At 40.6% G+C, this 20,593-nt stretch overlaps 1 protein-coding gene across 2 annotated transcripts in view; it reads left to right on the top strand.

The window, feature by feature from the left end:
• Positions 1-16,944, top strand: part of pcdh15b (protocadherin-related 15b) — a 233,769-nt gene extending 216,825 nt beyond the window's left edge. The window contains exons 35-40 of one of the 2 annotated variants that reach the window (XM_082545036.1): positions 493-514; positions 1,144-1,182; positions 1,434-1,507; positions 8,230-8,359; positions 10,411-10,602; positions 15,569-16,944. In XM_082545036.1, the coding sequence (XP_082401162.1) occupies positions 493-514; positions 1,144-1,182; positions 1,434-1,507; positions 8,230-8,359; positions 10,411-10,602; positions 15,569-16,333 (1,222 nt within the window). In that variant the 3' untranslated portion in view covers positions 16,334-16,944. Of the gene's footprint in view, positions 1-492; positions 515-1,143; positions 1,183-1,433; positions 1,508-8,229; positions 8,360-10,410; positions 12,522-15,568 lie in introns of those variants that run through there. The other variant, XM_082545037.1, reaches the window with a different exon arrangement.
• Positions 16,945-20,593: the final 3,649 nt, after the last annotated feature.

Here is a 20,593-nt window from a genome sequence, read left to right as displayed (position 1 = left end):
GAAATATGATTATTACTTCTTTGATTAATATTGACATACACCATTAACAGTATTCTCAACAGCAGAATGACTTCATATGAGTTGCAAATGAGATGTGAAATTGCATTCGTAAATCTCTAATCACAATATTTGCAAAGATACAACAACAATAGACGTGGATGACACAATGGCTTCTATTTCATTTGGCTGTGTTTCTTACAAAGTCGTCGTCCATTATCCATTTTTCTCAACGTACACAAAATCTCATACAATCACTTAGACGCATCTCATCTTCTTGCTTCCTTCCTGGAAACTGGGTTAATTTACACTCACTGTGAAATATTTCCAGTAAGCCTCATCTATTTTTTTTTTTATTATTATTTAAAAATTTCCTTTACAGGAAGAAAAGATTCTCATCAAAGCACTGACATGTATGTTAAGACAGAGCTATAGCCCAGGCAGTGTGTTTTCTTGGTAATATTAGGCTCACTTTTGCTCTCTTTGATCTTGTAGGCGTGGATATGGACAACATGAGGTAGGTGTCTTGGGTGTGCATGCTGTCGTTGCATGTCTGCACGCTTTCACTTACATTTATGCCCTGGTTTGCTTTCCATCTTTTTTTCTGTTTGATGCTATCAAGAAGAAAGAGCATTTACAGTACACAGTGCATGTAACTGGCTTTATAAAATATAATTTAAAAAGGCCACTACAGTACATGGAAATCTTGAAGTTAAATATATGTTTAAAAACTTTACCCACTCTTTTAAGATTCCAAAAAGTTGGCTCTTTAGACATCCTGGACATTTCTGCCACGTCCCCATTGTTAAATACATGTCATCGGTCTAGCCTTCCTATAAAGAGTCATCCAGTCACTTGTGCAGTGCATGCATGGACACTCAATTTCAGCTTAAATTGAGTTCAGAAGTTATATCCACTGCTTGATAAAACCTCATCCCCATGTTCCTACAATCTGACAGATAACATCAAATGAAAGCATATACATACATTGGATCCTGAGCTTTCTAGAGAAGCTGAATGGCAGGGCATCAGCTATCGATTTTATGTTTCTAATATAGATGTACACATTTCTGAGGGACAGCGCTGAAATACTTCCATTTTGCTTGTTTTTTATTTCCATTCACCACTTTTCTGTCCCTCTGGTAGACGCAACAACTTCTCCGACCTTCTCTGCTCCGACCTGAGGTACTCAGTCCCTCTCTTGTTTCAGTACTTATTTAATCCCTATGGGCGTCTGTCTGTTGGAGTATGGGTTTGTGGAAGTTTTAATGCAGTCAAAGTCATCACTATGAGTGTGTATGTATGTGTAGTCATGTCCTATAAAATTATCCGTGTGTGTGTGTGTGTGTGTGTGTGTGTGTGTGTGTGTGTGTGTGTGTGTGTGTGTGTGTGTGTGTGTGTGTGAAGCTTCTAACAAAGATCTGTCAATCTAACAGGAACTATCAATGGAATCTGGCATCGATCCTGGCCATGACTACTACACACAGGATTATTACAACTATGACCACGGGTTAGTACATCGCCGCACATCAAATTGTACTTCTTTGTTATACCCAGCTTGTTTTTGCACGCGTCCTTTATTGTTTTGGTGTTTTCTTTCCATGTAAATTTTGTCAGGCTTTGAAAACGTTCATATTAGCTCTAAAGTCAGGAACAATGAACCTGAGAATATCAAATTTAAAATAATGCAGTTAGAAAAAGAAAAGCTATTTAGAGCTAATCTTTCTTTTCCATGCTTTATTTTTCAACAATAGACAGGACGTACAAAAGACATTGAACAATAACAGGGGAAAAAAATACATAAATATTCAGATATGTGTGTGCATGTTGCATGTTTTAGGGTGGTGCTGTACGACTTCGCTTTCAATAGCTGATATTAGTGAGTGAGGGTAAAATAAATGGAATCACAAGTAAACAAATGCAGAACAATATAAGAGCAACAAAAACACAAATCAATCAAGTTTAGTTACACAGTAAAGGTTTGTGTGTAAAAGACTTAAACTATCTCTTATTTTTATATTTTGCTGGGAAAATCAAGTGCTTTCCAGATGGTGGCTCCAAATCTGACGATATTTTCCGCATTTATAATTCTATCAGTTTTGAAAACATCCCCACCACCAGCCAAAATGCAGCTCTAAACTATAACAGAGTCTCCATGTTGATGATGAACTGAACCAGAAATTTGGATTCATCTCTTTATCAGACCTGTTGCCACTGATTTTGAGTCCAGTTGTTGTGTAATTTGGTTCTTTCCCTTCCTTAAGAATGGCTTCTTGACTGCCAACCTTCCACTGAGACCATTTCTGATGAGGCTTCAGTGAATAGTAGACGGATTCACTGAAGGGCCAGTTGCATTTTTTAGGTCCTGTGCTAGTTTTTTCATTTTAAGGACAGAACTTCATAAAATTTTTAAGGATTCGCTGCACACTGCCAAAATATGCCACGTTTTCAAATAATAGCTCTTCGGGAAACACATTGTCGGTGCAAAAATTTGAACAAACGGTGTGTTTTTGTTACTAATTACAAACCTAAAGATTTAAAATCAGTTCTTTGGTAAGTTGTCTGTTATGTATAGACATAACACTGGCTCATCCCTTTGTGTCAGTGCTTTTTTATGCTTTAATGATCAAGGTTACGTGTCTTTACGCACAAAAATCAGATGAGAGTAGCATGGCAGATCTTTACTTTGATTACACAAACATTATGTAGCAGTGGGTAATTGATAATAGGTATTGATTTGCAAATAACTGGATGTGAATAACTTATAATATTATACTTAAGTATATCCTAAGCAGCTCGTTCTCTTACTCTTAACAATATTTAAATGAAGAAGAGTGCGCGTCCAAAGTAATGTGTTGTTAAGAATCCTTATAACTCATATGTGTGGTCAATACAAACAATGACAGTAAGAAACATAGTTTTAAATAGCTCTAAATAGCATTATTATAACTGACCTTCAGATCAATGTTTTGACCTAGAAGGAGAGGTCAGAGGTCAGATGTTACATGATGTTTTAAATCTTTATACAGTACTTTCTATGTGGTAACACGCCACACTTGTAAGAATGACAATTTCTAAGTTTTAAATTTTTAACTTTTCAGTTTTAGACTAACTGATTAAGTTGACCTTGAAGATCTTGGTGGATATAAGCCAGTTTTTTAATAAATTTTAAATTATTAACTTGACCTCACTCAAAATTAATTTAAATTAATTTTTAAAAAAAAACTAATTCCTAGCATTTTTGGACAGTTGTGTCAAAATGTCTCAACCAGTCATCAAGCAGTGTTGTTACTCATAAAAGGAATCTATTACACATTACTTTTTACTTGTTTTAAAGAAATTACTTATTTTACGTATTTACTATAGGAAGTTAGTTTTTAATCTTATATATTTTCTTATATAATTTCTGTATCTAATTAGACACATGGAAGATCTTTTTTAGTAGTAGTCCATTTAAATTTTACCACAAATCTGATATCAGAGGTGATGAAAAACAGCCTTCAGATAACGTCGCAGAAAAATATTGTGCTTACTCTGATTCTGCTGTGTGGAGTGTGACGAGACATTACAGTCATGTTCATCTCTGCCTCTCTCACCCGTTGAAAATCAAGCTTTGGCTCTTTGGTTGGGCTTGGGTTAAAATCAGCTTATGCATCATTGTGAGTCTGGGGGTGTCTGGCTGCTAGCTTTGTGTTAGCGTCACAGATTATATTTCAAAAAAAGAATGTATTTTGCTTTCAATGTGTTTGCAGCAGTGGCTTATTGTCTCTGGAACGAACAACCCAGTTCGCACTCTACTGGCACAATCTTATGAATTAATAGTGGCTATCTATGCTGTAGAGTGCAAATCTTTTAGACCATCATCCAACATAAGGTTTATGCCACAGCTTCCTAAGCATTGATTAAATACATTTTATGTGTCTGTAATGATGAATTCAAGAGAATCCTCAAGCTTTTTAATTAACATATTTTTAATGCAAAATTAAGTATTGTTTTTATACATGAATATTCAAAGTTGCTCTTTTACAAAAAAAGCAAAAATAATAGTTAAGCACTATTTTTTTAAAATTACAGTTGTTTAATTAAAATTAGTTTTAATGCTTGAAAGTCCCGTGTGTCGGTTCAAATTGGGGCATAAAAAACATTTTAGTTCCATGAATTCAATAATTTTTTGATTTAAATATGTTTTTTGAAAGATATAAAATGCTTTCTTTTTCTTGTTTTTATGACAGGTGTAATACATTTTTTAAGTACTGTATATTGGTCTAACCTTCTTCTGTTTTTTAATGTTACATAACTGCTTGGATGTATTTTACATGGTTACAAACAGCAATTGCCACAAACCTTCTAAAAGCTGCATATCTAGGTTCATTCACTAACTGCAGAATTAACACAAATTGGTGCTCTAAAAATTAACGGTAACAAGACCCACGAAGTAGCACGGCGTAATAACGAACAAAAAGGAGTTATTGAAGAGTTCACGTTTCTCACAAAAGGTTTGTGATGATATATAATCAGAAATAATCGAACATAATGCAACGACCTTTAAAATAAGCTTATACAGATAAAATTCTCGGTGTTCTTTCCATGATCATGATTGTAACCACGCGGCCAGTTTCAATGTTGAACTTGCAAATACATCATTTAATTCATTAAAGAAACATTCAGTAGGTCTCATGTTTTAACAGCAGTCATTCATAGCAGCGTGAACAGAACTGTAGCAGCGGATTTCTTTCAGCTCTTATCTTTACCTGGCACTTTACTGTTTGTGGTGTTACAGAGCAATGCAGCATTTACCAACAGTGATACACAGCGGAGAAAAAAAAGTCTCCAGGAAATGAATGCGGGCAACTCTGCTATGTTCCATCTCCAACCTTTGACCGCTAGCACTGACAGGAAGGGTCCCTTACAACATATTTCCTCCTGCGTGAGTCTGGACCTCACTGTGTTCGCTTTATCCAGCTGAGTGTCATGTCAGCCACGTGGCAGCGGCTTTGACATCAAGCTGATTGCATCAGTCACACAGTGTGTCAGCTACTGTGAAATGTTGACACCGGCGACCTGCCTCATACTACGCCGCTCCTGTATTCTTCAAACTACAGGAAGCCAGGAGATTTCAGAAAAGTGATTTTGTTCAGTGTGTGTTTTGGGTTCCTTGAAGGTAAAAAGAACACAGTATATAAAAAACGCACACTTTAGTGTGTGTGTGTGTGTGTGTGTGTGTGTGTGTGTGTGTTATTCACACACAGAGCTTGCCATCTGTGATGCATTGTGTAATTTTTATAATTTTAGCTGCAGACTCCAGAGAACTTGATTTTCTACACCCACCTACGCACACTCATAAACGCACAGTGGAAGAACACACACACACAAATTCTCTTACGGCAAGCATCTTCATTCACTCGCACTTACAATCACTCAGATGCTCTCTTGCTCGTTCTTGCACACACGTGCATAGCATACGCGTACACACATACAGCTAATTCTCTCTGCCTAGCTTTGCAATACTGTAGCAGCTAATCAGGCAGCCAGCCGTGGAAGCAGACAATAGGCCAGATGCTGGTGGCTTAGAGCAACATCCACAAACTTGTGTCTGACTCTGTACGCACACTGGATCAGAAAATCAGACTTTGTGACCCTGTGGGACTGAGATCTAATCACTTTGTTTCGTTCACTTGCAAAAAAAAGGCGTAAACAGTCCGCGCCAGCAAATACCGAACCAGTTCTCAGGCTTTGGATAACATTTCTCATTCCTGATTTTTGTTTTTCCACAAAATCCTTTTTTATTTTTATTTTTTTACAGTATACACTTCCAAAAGCATGGTTGGCAACCTTTTGACCTTTGCTTTGAAATTTCTTGAAAATATCAGGCCAAAATGGGATTTTCTCTGCATGTGGGAATGTAGCCATCTGCTGCTGGCATGATTCTGATTGGATTTACACAGATGCAGAATATAAACTGGAACCATTTGTTGCACAGGTCTAATGTTTTGATGCTGTTTTAAAAAAAAAAAGGAAAACAACAAAAACAACAAACTGAGCCAAATTCATGTTGCCCTCTAGTCAAGAGTGAAATACTCAATCCATAAATGCTACAGAGCAATAAGGGATTAAATCTCGCTTTTCCAAAACTGTTATTGGTGTGGGTGTTGAGCAGTGTGACTGCCGTGGAGCTGATAGGAGCTCGGTTAGGGCACCCACATAAAAAGAAATGTGAGGACAATAGAAAATGTGGAAAGATTAGCTGAATGAGAGCAGAAAATACAAATGGATTAGCTGAAGTCATGTCCAGCTTATTTTAGATGCACGTTGTATCAAAGTGACAGCTCAACCCTAAAATCATATTCACATTGTGATCTAGTCTGTCCACCTAGTGGAAACGTTCTGTATTTTTAAATCATGATCCATTTACTTTATTGTAGGAACTGCTTTCTTTCCATCTCTACATCCAATCTAAAGAAGCAGCAAGCCCAATAATATTTCCATGCTGTTTTTATTAATTTAAAAATTCTTTGCAGTCAATGACTACCCAAGGTCGAGAATCCACGGACATCTCTGCAACTACCACTCAGACCAAACCTTTAACATCATTCTTTTTCACATTGTAAAGGTGGTGATTGGCTATGCCATGTCTTGCTATTGTCTGGCAGGCTTTAGCTTCATGTGATTGTAAGAAGGTCGGGAGCATCTTACAACTATATGGATGTGTGGACTAAGTGAAGAACCAACACTTCTGTGCATTAAAAATTGATTTCATAATCTTTTAGTAAGGGAGAGCCCAGTTCCAAATACATTTTAACTGCCTATTAAGAAACTGAGTCCTCCATATCAATATGGATCTCAACAAATTTCAACAAACATGTCCAAAATATGATGACAACTATCATTTTTTTCAGTTAGTGAACACGTACAGCCTGCAGTACTACCTGTGTACAAATGAGATCACACACTGACTCATCATTTACCATTTGGAGATCCACCAGTGACCCAGTTTGGTTCATTTAGGTTCTGACACATAGCTACAAAAATACTATGAAGCGCTGGCAGTGACTGATGTTGGTATCTTGATGCTGCAGAAGACATTTCTCTGACTCATGTGACTACTGCCCCCTAGTGGCCACAGGAGGCAGGGGGATGAGTGATAAAGGGTGAAACGATTGAAGGGAAGACAAGAGTTAAAGACAGAGGGGAAAGTAGGGGGAAAGACTCCTCAGATAAAAGAAGGAGACTTGCCTTTGAGTAATATGTTTGTGTGAACACTTCTGTTTGAGTCTGCAGTTTAATAATTAAAATCCTATCATTGAGAGAAAGAGAACAGTTAAGATACACTACCTTAGCGTTCAGGGGCCATACTGTTGGTCTATGTATTACCCAACCTTTCTCCTCTGACCCCCCTCCATTTTTCACTCATTCTTTCTTCTTTCCCTTTTATCTCTTAAAACACCTCTACCTCCTTCTTCTCTCCCCCTCACCCATCTGTCATCCACGTGCCTTTTCCATTTGTTTATTACTTTGCTACTTAATGTAATGGGAGGGCGACTTCTCACCGGTTGACTGTAAGCAGAATGATTACACAGGGCAACATTTCTGCACAGCTCTCTAAATGAAGCCAAAGGACTTGGAGCACATTTGTTACTTTAATCACACTGGGACATATTGTTTTCAGAATGGCATTTGAAAAGATGTGCTTTTTGACCCACTGGCTCCCTGAGTTGCTTGCTGCAGGGCACGGAGCCTAAGTAGTGATACACAACACGTTTTTTTCGGTCGATGGAGTCAGGCAGCGCTCCCGGCAACAGGCAACAAAGAGAGACAAAAGGGGGAAAATCGATTGCAGTGTTTTCTGCTAACAAAATGTCTCCTGGCAACAAAATGCTCCTTTTGTGATTAAGGCAGCTTTGCCTAGGAAAGTCATTAGACGCCGCTTATCATTGGCATGAACCACAGTGTGGCCCTATGTGTTATCGCTTTAAGTGTCTGCGAATAAGCACTAGCCAAGTTCATCAGTTTTGTCTGTAAGCAGCTTTCTCTCCTATCTTTACTTCTGATTGGCTGAAGCTGCACAGTGGATTCTGTTTGCTTATTAATATAGCCAACAATAAAAAAAGAAGCCTCCAAATAATAACTTAAAACTCAGTATAGGCTCAACTTACTCTGCATATGTGCTTATTGATTGTAGCTTACGTGTAACATCCTGGTATTTCCCCCCCTCCCTCTGATTTTTTTATCCAGGTACGACCTTCCTCAGTACGGCAGCCGCAGGAAGCTGATCTCGCCCTCTGGCCTCTATGATGAATATGGAGAAGTCGTTGTTGACGATGACGGCAGCTACTACTACAGCCCACAGGAGTCTGATGGAGAGGTAAATGCAGGAAAACAGAATGCAAAGGGAAACGCTGGAGAGCAGATTATACAGGCTGGTAACAGAGTCCGTAATATTTTCACGATATTCTCAAAAACAGAGAATAATGAACCTACAGTTACACAGTTAGTTGGTGTAACTGTAGAGAATTGGTTAAAGGAATAGTTCAACACTTTGAGAAATGCTATACACTAGTGTGCTAAAGTGCAGTACTGCAATACTTAGATCTTCTTTGGACATTGGCTGCTTTTTTACTCATGTTCATTCCAGTGTTTGTATCTGATGATTTTCAGAGTAAGAGTTCGTTAACACCGACCTATAAATCATTCGAGCATAAATAATACACCTAACTCAAGGGATGAACTGGTGTAGTGTCCACACAGAACTTAGCAACAAGCTCGTTTTAAATAGCATATTTCGCTTCTTTGTTACTATCAGTCTGTTGCACAATCACATAATTTATTCCCTTTTCTTTGGTTTCCTCTGCCAAAAATGCCCAAATTACCCAGTTTTGTAGGCATAAACTAGTCATTTTGCACCAACAGTGTGATTCCCAAAGAGCTAAAATGTCTCAAGGGAACAGTGCCTGTCAAGAAGCCATTATTATGTAAGAAAATTGGGAGAAAAGCTTGAAGTAAATTTTCCAAGAACTAGATTGAATAGAATAGATAAAATTAGATGATAGAAGAGGGAGCCAGGGAGGAGAGGAGAAAGCTACAACAGCGAGCGTCTACAGTCATCTGTAAAACACCGTGGAGGCTCTGTCATGGTTTGCGGGTGCATTTCAGCTAGTGTTGTTGGGCAGTCGTCCCCAACCCCCGGGCTGGGGACCGTTACGGGTCCGTGAGTCGTTTGGTACCAGGCCATGAGAGTCGAGGCTCGGGTGTGAAATTTATGGTTTTCAGGGGTTTTATTGTTAACTCGGTTTCCCTGGGTCTTTTCCCGCGTTGTAGTTGTGTGTCTTATTTTGAAAGAAATATTTGTGTTACCATAGCAACCAGAGAGCATTAAGGGGGAGATGTGGCGCATTTCAGGAGGACGCTGCTAATAAAGTTACACAATTACGCGGTGAATTTGCGTTTAGTATTATATTTACAATATACCACAGTTTTTCTCTTGGTTATATTTTTTATTTGGGTGTATTTATCCGCCACACCTTAAAAGCCGGTCCGTGAAAATATTGTCTGACATTAAACCGGTCCAAGGCGCAAAAAACGGCTGGGGACCGCTGGTGTTGGAGATCTTGTCAAAACAGAAAGTCAGAAAAGTCAGATTTAGATCCACTATTGAAATACCATTTGGAAGGATTTCTGATCGGCAGTAACTTCAATTTTCTGTAGTGCAGACAGTGCAATAAAAGTCATGGACTGGCCTCCCTAGAGCCTGGACCCTAACATTACAGAATCTGTGTGGGATCATCGTGACAGAGAACAGAACAAAGGGCAGCCAACATCCAAAGAAGAGCTTTGAAATATCCTCAACACAGCCTGGAGAACTATTCCTGAAGAAATAAGTTATAATAAAGCTTGCCTAAGAGAGTTCAGGCTGAAGAATAAAGGTGTTCATACTACATAATGACTCTTAAGATCATTAGTATTCCTGCATATGTTTGCACATGCAATAAATCAGCGCATCAGAAATGAAGGGTGGCTCAAGATTTACAGTGACTGAAAGCAGAAAGATTGAAACGGGAGGAATTAGCTAGAAAGACAAACACTGTACAGCATTATCCTAAAAAGAAACCCTAATTCAGGCTCTTCTCATCTCAGATGGCAATGTGTGTTTGGCCCATATTTGCAAGCGCTAAAAGTAACGCAGATTAGGCCTGTATGTGGATGCTATTTGGGATCTGTCTGTTAATCCTAAATGTTCAGCTATCCTTTTAAGGTTGCAGTACATCCTTTTTTATTTTTGTTACAATGTACTACATAATGGAATGTGACTATTCATATTGAAAGCATGCTGTAAAGTTAATATGTAGTGGTTGCTCTTTATGGTCAAATGTTAGTGTTATCTAACTTGTTTTTGGACTAATGTCATCATTGCACCAGGTGAGGAGAAAAGTTCAAGGAGACAAATTAGCTCCACACCCTTCCCACCTTCAGGCTCAAACTATTCCAGCCCTGAGAAAGACCCACGGACACGTGAGAACTGAGGATGACAAAAAACAAGAAGGCAGTACAACTGCTAACACTAAACCTAAGAGCTCGAGCGTGGCTACCAGGTTGCAGGCTTTGATGCGAGTGAGTACGGCGCTGTCCTCTGCAGGGAAAAAGTCTGGACAGCCTCCTGCCATTCACCCTCCGTGGAACAAAGCCAGAATTGGACCGATAGAGGAGGGAGGCCGAGGAAGAGAAAAAGTGGAGGGAAAAGCGGGAGGAGTGAGAATTGGGTTTGAGAATGGGGGAGCAGGGAAGAGGGAAAATAAAAGGGTAGGCAGAGATGAAGCAGTAGAAATAAGGAGGGAGAGGGGAGGAAGAGAAGAAGTAGAAACATGGGGGAGAAACAACAGAGGTGGTGGCTCAAACAATGCAGTTGGAGGAGGAGGAGGCATCAGGCCAGAGCACAGGGGACGGCTCCCTGGACTGTTGTCCTCTGGCCAGTCTTTCAGCCGGGATGGCAGCATGGTCATAGATGGGAGTTATTTCCAGATGTCCACTGAAGCAAGCAAACCCCCAGCAATGGAACAAAAGCTGAGCGGGGCCCTCAGTCTTATCTCCCTAGCCAGAAGGCTCCAGGGACCAGCCAGGGTGGGAGGTGGACAGTGGAGCAATGGCGAAAGCTGGGACACAGGGAAGATGGATGGCTCCATGGGAGATATGAGCGTTTCTGCTTTAGTGTCTAAGGGAGCCACAGGAGAGGAGGGGAGGAGGTGGGAGTTCGGAGAGCCGAACAGCTCCATTGAGGGATGGTGGAGAAAAGAACAAAGATTTCGCGGCGGTGTTCAAAGTGATTCGGAAACAGGAAGTGGCAGCAAAGAGTCTCTGTCGGAATTCAGTTTCTCAGACGCAAGCAGCCACACGTTACGTGTCCCGGCAGAAACAGACGAGGCCGAGTATGACACAGAAACAGAAAAAACTGAGTCCGACTCAGGAAACGCAAAGGAAGAGGAAAGCCAAGATGAGCTGGGAGAGTGGTCTGAGTCTGAGACGGAAGATGAGAGGAAAAAAATGAGTAGAAAACCGGCAAAAAGACACGTTAGTGATAGTTCTGTGAGCAGCAACAGCAGGAGTCATAAAAGCAGAAGCAGTAGAGGGAGCTTTAGAAGGGAACGCAGCAGCAGACGGCGAGACAGGAGCGGCAAAGAGACTGATAGAAAGAGCAGCAGGGACTCGGAAAGTTCTAGACATTCGCGTTCAACCGTTTCTAGTTCCAGGCCCAAAACTTCCAGACGGCCTTCACGTGAAGCAACAGAGCCAGAGAGTGAAGAAGAGAGCGAGGAATCTGAAGAAGAAGAGGTAAAAAGTGCTGGATTGGGAAAGCCGTCAACGAGCAGGCAAGCTTCCAGTCACACCCAGTCAGACATCAGCTCAGGCCCGACGGACAGCTCGGACGACTTGTCACCAATCATGGAGGACAGCGAAGAGGATGAGGAGGAGGAGAAAAGCAGCGACCACGATGGGGAAGAAGGCGAAGATCCCAAAGATGAAGAAGAGGGGGATTTGGGAGTCAGCTGAGCCGAGATTAAATTCTTTGCCACTCAGTAAGGTCTGGGGTGAAAATGCTTGGATTGAGAGTGAAGTCATTACCTGAGTGGAATTTATAACTTTAATCTCTCTCTTTTTTGTGTTTTCTTGTTTGGCGTGATTTACATCCACTGTAATTTAAAGTGTCGGCGTGTCCTCTGCTGCCCTCTCTGTCTCTCTTCTTCTTTTTTTCTTTCTTTCTTTGGCTTGTAACTTTAATCCCCCTTTTTTCCCCAGTTAGCCTTTCTCTCGTCTTCGTGAAGTGCTTTTCTGCTTTACATCTACAGTTTTTTTCCCCCCTGAGCCGACTTGTCTCGTTTTCCGATTGTGAAAGCTCCCACTTCGAGCTGATTGTTTCTCTTATGCTGCTACGGCTCAGAGATTATTTACTGACCTCTCTTTGTTGCACTTAAGGTTTACTCAAGCTTTTTTTCATTAGTCATTTCTCTTTCTTTGCTCATTCTTCTGCTAGCAGTCAGCTCTTCCAGCAGCGTTTACCAGCAGGAAGAAAAGATGCTTTCTTTGTTATGGAGAACATGTACTTTCTTCTATACAATGAAGGTTCTTTAAATCTTTAAGGGTTACATGGTGTGTATGTGTGTGTGAACATGTAGCAGTGTTGACCCTGACCTACTATATTATACTTAAATAATTTAGTTTTGTGTTCTAAAAGATTACATCCAAGACCAACATGTGCTATATTTCCAAAATCATTTCCCCATTTCAGTTTTTTTCATTTAAAAAAAACACAAAAAACCTCATCATTAGATGATCCAAAGGCCGGTTTGTTGAGTCACACTGCTGACATGTCTTTGTATTTGCAGTGAGTCAAAGTGTTTTTTTTTATTGTTGCTCATTTTCTCACTTTAAAATGAAAAAACGTTTATTTTAACAGCAATTAAATCAAAATCTTTACAAATGACATGGAAATGTTGGGTCTTCTGACCAGAGAAGGTTTGGCATGTCTTCAGTCTGGTGTGTAGATAGCCTTATTTCCATATAAATACATATATCAACTGAAATACAACCCCAGTTCCATAAATGTTGGACTGTTGTGTGAAGAATTTAAAGTTGATGGCAGCAACAGTCCCAACTTTAACCCCTTTTTTTAGTCAGAGGAGAGCAGTTTCTGGACATTTCTTGTCTGGTAAGTGAAGCTAGCTCCCCAACAGTCCAGGGTCTTATTTGTCATAGTTTTCCTTTATGTGCCAAATGTTTCCCGGTTGGGGAAAACTCTGGATTGCAGGGAGGCAAGTTCAGCACCTCAACTCTTACAAACCCATATTCTTGTAATAGATGCACTATGTGGTTTAGCATTGTCTTGCTGAAATATGTAAGGCCTTCCCTTAAAAAACAACACCATCTCAGACTTTCGTTCCTATTGTCACCTAGTGTGTGTTCATGGGTTATTGTGATTGTTTATTTCTGATATTTTGAGTCTTTACTAGTGCTGTCAGCGTTAATCTCATTAAAACCACGTTAACGCCATAACCGCATTAACGTGGCAAATCTCCGTTGGCGAGTTAACGCAGATCGCCCCGTGCATGGGGCTGCTCGGCGCTAATGCGATAACAAGCTAACCACGCTAACGCATTGACGCAAGGATGCAGGTTTTTGAACTGAGCACTGATATCAAACCAGATGGTGATAGTCCTCTTTAGTCCCAATGATGTGGCCATCCAGTCCCACTTAATCTAATCAGTTACAAGATTTTCATCTAGCTGTTCCTTTTTTGAATCACTTACATTTCCAGGCTTTTGTTGCTGTCGTTCCAACTTTTTTGAGTTGCTCCCATCAAATTCAAAGCGAGCTAATTTATGTCTCAGTTTAAACAGTTGGTTTTTTTTTTAATTCCATTTATTTTCTGTGTTCTATTATGAATAAAACATGGGTTTATGAGATTTGGATATCACTGCATTCTGTTTTGATTTACATTTTATACAGTGTAACAACTTTTTTGGAATCAGGGTTGTGGAATTCGTCCTTTGGCCATTTCCGACTATGAGAGAACTCTGAATGCAATGTAACCTAAACATAAATGCTATCAATGTTCACAGTTAGTCAAATCATTTATTATTAGTTATAGATTTTACCCAGCATTTTTTAGGATGTCTTCCTAAAAGACTGTATTAACCCAGAAAGCCACTGTGCTGATATTGTAACACATCGTCTTCCTAGCCCATCACACAATGCTGTTCTGTCAGATACCGCTTCTGTCACAGAGAAACACACAAGGTGTCCTTTGGTGTAGCTGCCTTGATGCACTGGCAGCGGTAGCACTGGATGCTGAGAGATAACTGTCCTCTTTTAAAAAGCAACGCATAAATAAATCACAGTGTCTCTGTCAGCCAGCGGGCCATGTCCTGTTTGGAAGCTTTGTACTTTGCACTTTTTGTTTTGCTTGATTTTCACTCGCCGAATAGTTCTTGCTGTTGCTTTTACCTCCTGCTTATTTTTCAGACATTGTAAACTATTCAAGTTAAAACAAGGCCGTCCTTTACAAGCGCCCATACTGTACATAATGAGTTGGGAGTGGGACCTCTCTCGGTTTTGCCCCAGTATTGCCACCGAATGCATCACAGCAGGGATGCCATTGGATACCTTGTGCTTCTCTACAAGACACCAGCAGCTTTGACACCTTGGGAATGAGACCCAGGTGGTTGTTACAACTTGTAGTAACACCTCTGTTAGTTGTGGGAATAACTGTTTGTTAAATGGATGCTAATATCATCACCGGTAAGTCTCTGATGCTCGCAAAGGAAGCTGTTTAATGTCGTGAAAGGCTTTAATCCTAGTTTGTACGCCTAAATCAAACCAAACCTTGGAAATGAAGCTTAAAATCATAAATCAAGAATACTTATGTGGGTCAAACATAGTCAGTCTTTATTTTTGAAAAAGATTAGATCATGGAGATACGCCATCACCCTGTCAACTTTTTACACATCCTTGCAAAGCTGCTGGTGCAACTAAAAGTACTTATTTCCCAAGGGTTTGCTACAGCAGATGGGTAAACAGACTTGATTTGGTACAGTTCTTCCTGAGAAAGCCTTCCTATTTATCCAGGCTTGGGGACTGGCAGAGGAAGTACACTAGCTTTTGACACCCCCTGAGGCTGGGTTTGTATCTCCTCCTGATCTCAAACCAGAGACTTTTTGCATGTAAGGCAAATGTGTTCAATGTCGACACCACAGAGGCACTCGCTGCTAGTGAGAGAAGGAAGAAGGAGTGCATTATTCTCCAAGATGCCTTTAATTTCAGTTTTAAACTTTCGATGGCCTTTTGTGAGTAGATGTGTGAACTGTGTGAAGTTCCCCAGTGCACACCACAATACATCATCAGGGTAACTACTCAGTACAGTTCACCGAAGGAGTTTTGAGGCATTATCGAAAAAGCACTTTGAGGCAGACAGCAGATGTTCACTTTTTGTGCTTTGTATCATCACTTTTACGATTCATTTCTCTTGCCTCAATGAAACTCCCAAGGTCAGCAGTTTAAAGTCACATTATTGATGTGTTTCTCTCAGCAGGGCAGCAGAAAACGTCGGGTCAAGTTGGTGTTTGACCGAGAGTACGAGACCAGCTCCACGGGTGAGGAAAGCGCGCCAGAAACCCAACGTGGGCGCTTGTCCTCCACCCACAACAGCCAAGTCAACGTTAACGGGAGCATCTACGTGGCCCAGAATGGCTCCATCATCCGCACCCGACGCTCAGTAAACACCACAGGGCCCACGCAAACCACTACTACGAACAACAACCTCAAACTCCCCTCTCCTATCTTCAGCTCAAGGCTGGCAAAGCACTTTAAAAAACTAGACAAAATGGCTGCCACACTGGAAGAAAGAGTTCCCCTGAACAGCTTCAGAACGACGCTGGACGGCGGGTGCAACACACTCCGCACTTTCCAGAGCTCGGGAACGGTTGCCACCACGACAACCACGTCCTCTTTCTCCAATCCTGACAGCAAAACGCTGAATGTGTTCAACACGCGACAATCCAGCGTTTCTTCAGGGTCAACCAGCACCAGCAACGCAGGCCCTGAAAGCGTGGCGTCGAAATCGAACCTGCTCAAAGTGGCACAGGAAGGCACGGAGCAGTCCCAGAGCACAGCGGAGAGAAACGAGTCGGAAGAAGGCGAGAGAGAGTCCAAGGTAGACGGCAGTAACGACGACACGGACGGACTCGTCATCAGAGAGCCGCTGGAGTGCCCGAGTGACAGAACGCAGTCGGACGAGGAGGAGTTATGGATGGGGCCGTGGAACAGCCTTCACATACCCATGACCAAACTCTGACTGAACGCTACGCCACTGTGCTCGTCCCATATTGCCAAGATCACTGAAACATTGAGACATGATTTCTGTTCATTAGTTGTGGAACTAACAGGGATGCTCCAGGTCAATTGGAAGAAATCTAATTACATGATTTGCTAGTCTGTTGTCTGTGATGGAAGATTCCTCACATATCAGCCAGTAGAACTTTATTTTATTTACATTCAGAGAAGTGATGGAACTATATTTGAAGCAAAAACAGAACAAATTCATTGGCGTTTAATTGGTTATTTGGATTACTTATTAAATGTCACTTTTTTGTACCTTCTCCACTGAAACTGACCTGATTTCAGAGCTGCAACACCTTTAGAAAACTGGACCTAAACTGAGAGGACTTATATTTCTACTTTGATAGCAGAGGCAAAGGTGCGTGAACCTTTTAATGGCCCTTTAAGCGACTGGTGTCTGTATGGAACTGAGTGACTCATTCAGTATTACGACTACTGACGCAACTCATCTTGAATTTGCCTGACATGTTTCATTAACACATGAAGTCGTGTATTGTTCACACTTGCCTTTTTATCCTTGTAAAGTTGCTTAGCAGACTTTACCCAAATAAAATTCCAGCCATTGAAATGTGGTTTCGCTAACTTGATGATATGCTGCTAAACCCCAAGCTGTAACCTTGAAGGCTGGAAAAACAGGAGCCAAGGTTCAACTTCAACACCCTCCTTTTTAAATTGGTTAGTTTCCTGTCACGGACACGGCTTTTTAGCGTAGTCCACAAATTTTCAATAGAGTTGAGTTTTTGGGAAGGCTATTTCAGCAGATTAATGTTAGTCTGCTTTTTTCATTCCAAAATTAGTTAAGTGTGTTTGGTATCATGGTCCTGTTGGAACAAGATTTAACTATCTAGCTGCTGATTTTTGGTGAAGTGAAGACTTTGGAGGGACTACACCTCCTTCATTGTTCCATACACCTTCTGCAGTGTACCAGTAGGACGGGCAGCAACACACCGTTGGTCCAGTGTGCTCAGGTTTGAAAACCTTTGACATATATTTGTTTCCTTGGAGCCATTCAAGGAGCAGACTTGATGAAACAGGTTTCAGATCCTCAAGATTTTCATATTAAGATATGGAATTTAATTGTATTGAAGGCCAAATAAAAATCAACAATACTTTTGACAATTAGGTTCAATAAGCTCACAGTGGCGTTGTCTACTCTTCTCTTTGGTCTCTAAGCAAACTGCATAGGGATTAAAGCACATACTCTGTTTTCCTTAAAAGCTCCGTCTTAACTAATTTTACAAGGATTTTCATCACCGCTGTTGTACGGGCAACCGGCCTGGAAGCATTTAGGGTTTTTGGATAACCGAAATTCGGAACAGTCACTAAAACAGCATCTTTCAATAAATTAGGTAGAAGCTGTGCATGTAAAGTCAAAACCTCTGCTTTTTGCCAACAGGCACTTCAGCCTAGCTTCACCCCCTGTAGAGTGATATGTTAAATTCCCAATTTGAGATATGAAAATTACCGCCTTGTCTTGTAGTGAATACCTGTTACCTGATGTTATGGGGTTGGTGCTTTTTGGAATGTTTTTATTGGAACTTCTAAAAAACAATACATCCCACTGTGTGGTACAGCTTATTCGATACGTTCTAGCATTTTATTAGCCGAAGAGCTAATGCTTTGGTTGGCAGCATTGGGTCTGTATACAGACTATGAGCATTTGGATTTGGAAACCAGACTCAAATATTTCAAAGAAGTGCAGTTTGTTGCTGCAGTTGTTTTAATTTTTGACTTGAAAGCAAGTAAAAAGGACATTGTGGTGATTAGTAACCGTTGGTTAGGTCTTAAGAGCAGCAGTTCCCATTTGAAGATGCACCTACAAGCTAAGCACAGCATCTCCACAACATAAAGAAAGCAGGAGAATCAAGCCAAATGAAACTGCTAGAGTTAATTTTAAGCTTGGCTAAAGCTGTCACACCGAGGGACAGTTAACGAGGTGGTGGTGGAGATTTGGGGTTCAGGGGTAGATGCAAACTCACAGCAACGTTATAGTGAGGAAAGATGATTATACGGCAACTATAACATACTTTAAAGAGTTTTTAATGATTTTATTTAAAATGACCCCTTGAAAAAAGGACTTAAAATAAGAGTTAATTTTATTGCTTAAACAAGATCAATATCACTTAAACACCTGTCTAATAAATATGAAAAAAGACCGATATGCCTCCTTCCTGCTTAGCAGCAGTAAAAAAAAGAAGGTTACAGCTTTGTCCCAAACTTCTCAATTTTACATATTTTATAAATTAATTAAAAGAAAAATGCTAATTACTAAAGTTCATGGATGCAGTTTCCAGTCTTCATGCCTTTCTCTTATTGATCTTCTCTTGCAAGAAGGCATATATTGCCAAAAGTGTAAAACCAAAGCTTTAATTTCATGAACAAAAAAAAACTTCTTCTGGGCGATCGTGGCTCAAGAGTTGGGAGTTCGCCTTGTAATCGGAAGGTTGCCGGTTCGAGCCCCGGCTTGGACAGTCTCGGTCGTTGTGTCCTTGGGCAAGACACTTCACCCGTTGCCTACTGGTGGTGGTCAGAGGGCCCGGTGGCGCCAGTGTCCGGCAGCCTCGCCTCTGTCAGTGCGCCCCAGGGTGGCTGTGGCTACAATGTAGCTTGCCATCACCAGTGTGTGAATGTGTGTGTGAATGGGTGGATGACTGGATATGTAAAGCGCTTTGGGGTCCTTAGGGACTAGTAAAGCGCTATATAAATACAGGCCATTTACCATTTACCGTTAATTAAATTTCATTTAAACCGATATTGATCAGAAGATACTGAAAGAAGAGATTCCTTTTAATTATAATTCCACACTACCATAGGAAATCTGCTTAACTTTGCACATGAAGCCCTCTCCTTTATCAAAGTTGCTCACAATAAGGCTGGAGGAAACTTTTTAATTGTGAACTGCATACAGTTTTATTTGAAGTCTTGAAAGACTGGGATCATTAAGCTCCAGAATTACCGGGGTTTAAAACTTTCACCTTTAATTGGATGACCACATAATTTTGCATTAAGGAAATCAACAGAGGGTGCAGTACGGGTGGTGATATTTGAAACTGTGTGCTCCTTATTACCTGGAATTAGTGGAGTGTACCAGAGTCATATTTTAAACAGTTTCTGGAAGGAAGGGCACATCTGAGCAGCTAACACTGATTCAACAAAATTGATTGTTAAAATTTTCACCGATTCCGGAGGCCACTGTTTTACTGGAGAAGACAGGCTGAACGTGGCTTATTAAGCTCTGACAGAGCAACCAGAGATTTGATTAGTAGCTGGAACATTGTGAGACAGAACATTTCATCCCCAAAACAAAGTGAGTCATCATGTTTGCTTAATTATAAAATGCTCAAAACATCTCTGACAGGTTACAAAGAAGCTGGCTTTAAACTCTCACAGGCCATTTTATTTTGTACACTTTGCCATTATTGGGTTGGACCCTGTTTTCTATCAAATCTGCTTTAATTCTTCATGGTATGGATTAAACAAGGTGCTGGAATCCTTAGTCCATATTGACACGATAGCATCACACAGTCGGACAGATGGGCACACTGGGGTCATAAAAAGATGGATGTGGTCAGCAACAATGCTCAGGTAGGTTATTCCTACTAAGGGAATATTAGGAAATATTACTCACATCATTACATCACCACCAGCAGGCTGAAGCACTGATACAAGATTGGATGGATCCATGCTTTCATGTTGTTTATTCCAAATTCTAAACTGAATGTCACAGCAGAAATTAAGACTTAGTACATCAGGTAACATTTTCTCAATCTTCTATTGTTCACTTTCACTGAGCCTATGTGAACTGTACTCCGTTTCCTGTTGTTAGCTAGTACCCAGTGTGGTCTTCTGCTGCCCTAACATTCAGAGATGCTCTTCTGCATAGAGTTACAAGTGGTACTCCAAGCAGTCCGGCCACGTTTTTTCTAACCTTTGGCATCAAAAACACATTTTTGCTCAAAGAACTGCTGCTCATTGGATATTTTCCGTTTTTTGGACCATCCTCTGCAAACTCAGATTAGAAACTCTAAATCTCTACCATTCAACGAGAAAATTAGAAAATAAATAAGATAAATAAGATCCGGACATGTGTCCATCCATGGTCATTGAAGATGGACTACAATCAAGTGGAAAATTGCCACGTGGTCTTATCAATCTCAAAATGCATAACAGTTTCTAGAAATCCTGGATACGCCCTCCTCTGGACATAAGAAAGAGA

The sequence above is a fragment of the Aulonocara stuartgranti genome (genome assembly GCF_965226115.1).
Source record: "Aulonocara stuartgranti genome assembly, chromosome: 8".
Classification (NCBI taxonomy): domain Eukaryota; kingdom Metazoa; phylum Chordata; class Actinopteri; order Cichliformes; family Cichlidae; genus Aulonocara; species Aulonocara stuartgranti.
The sequence above is the reverse complement of the archived record's forward strand: the minus strand, read 5'-3'. Positions and strand labels throughout refer to the sequence as shown.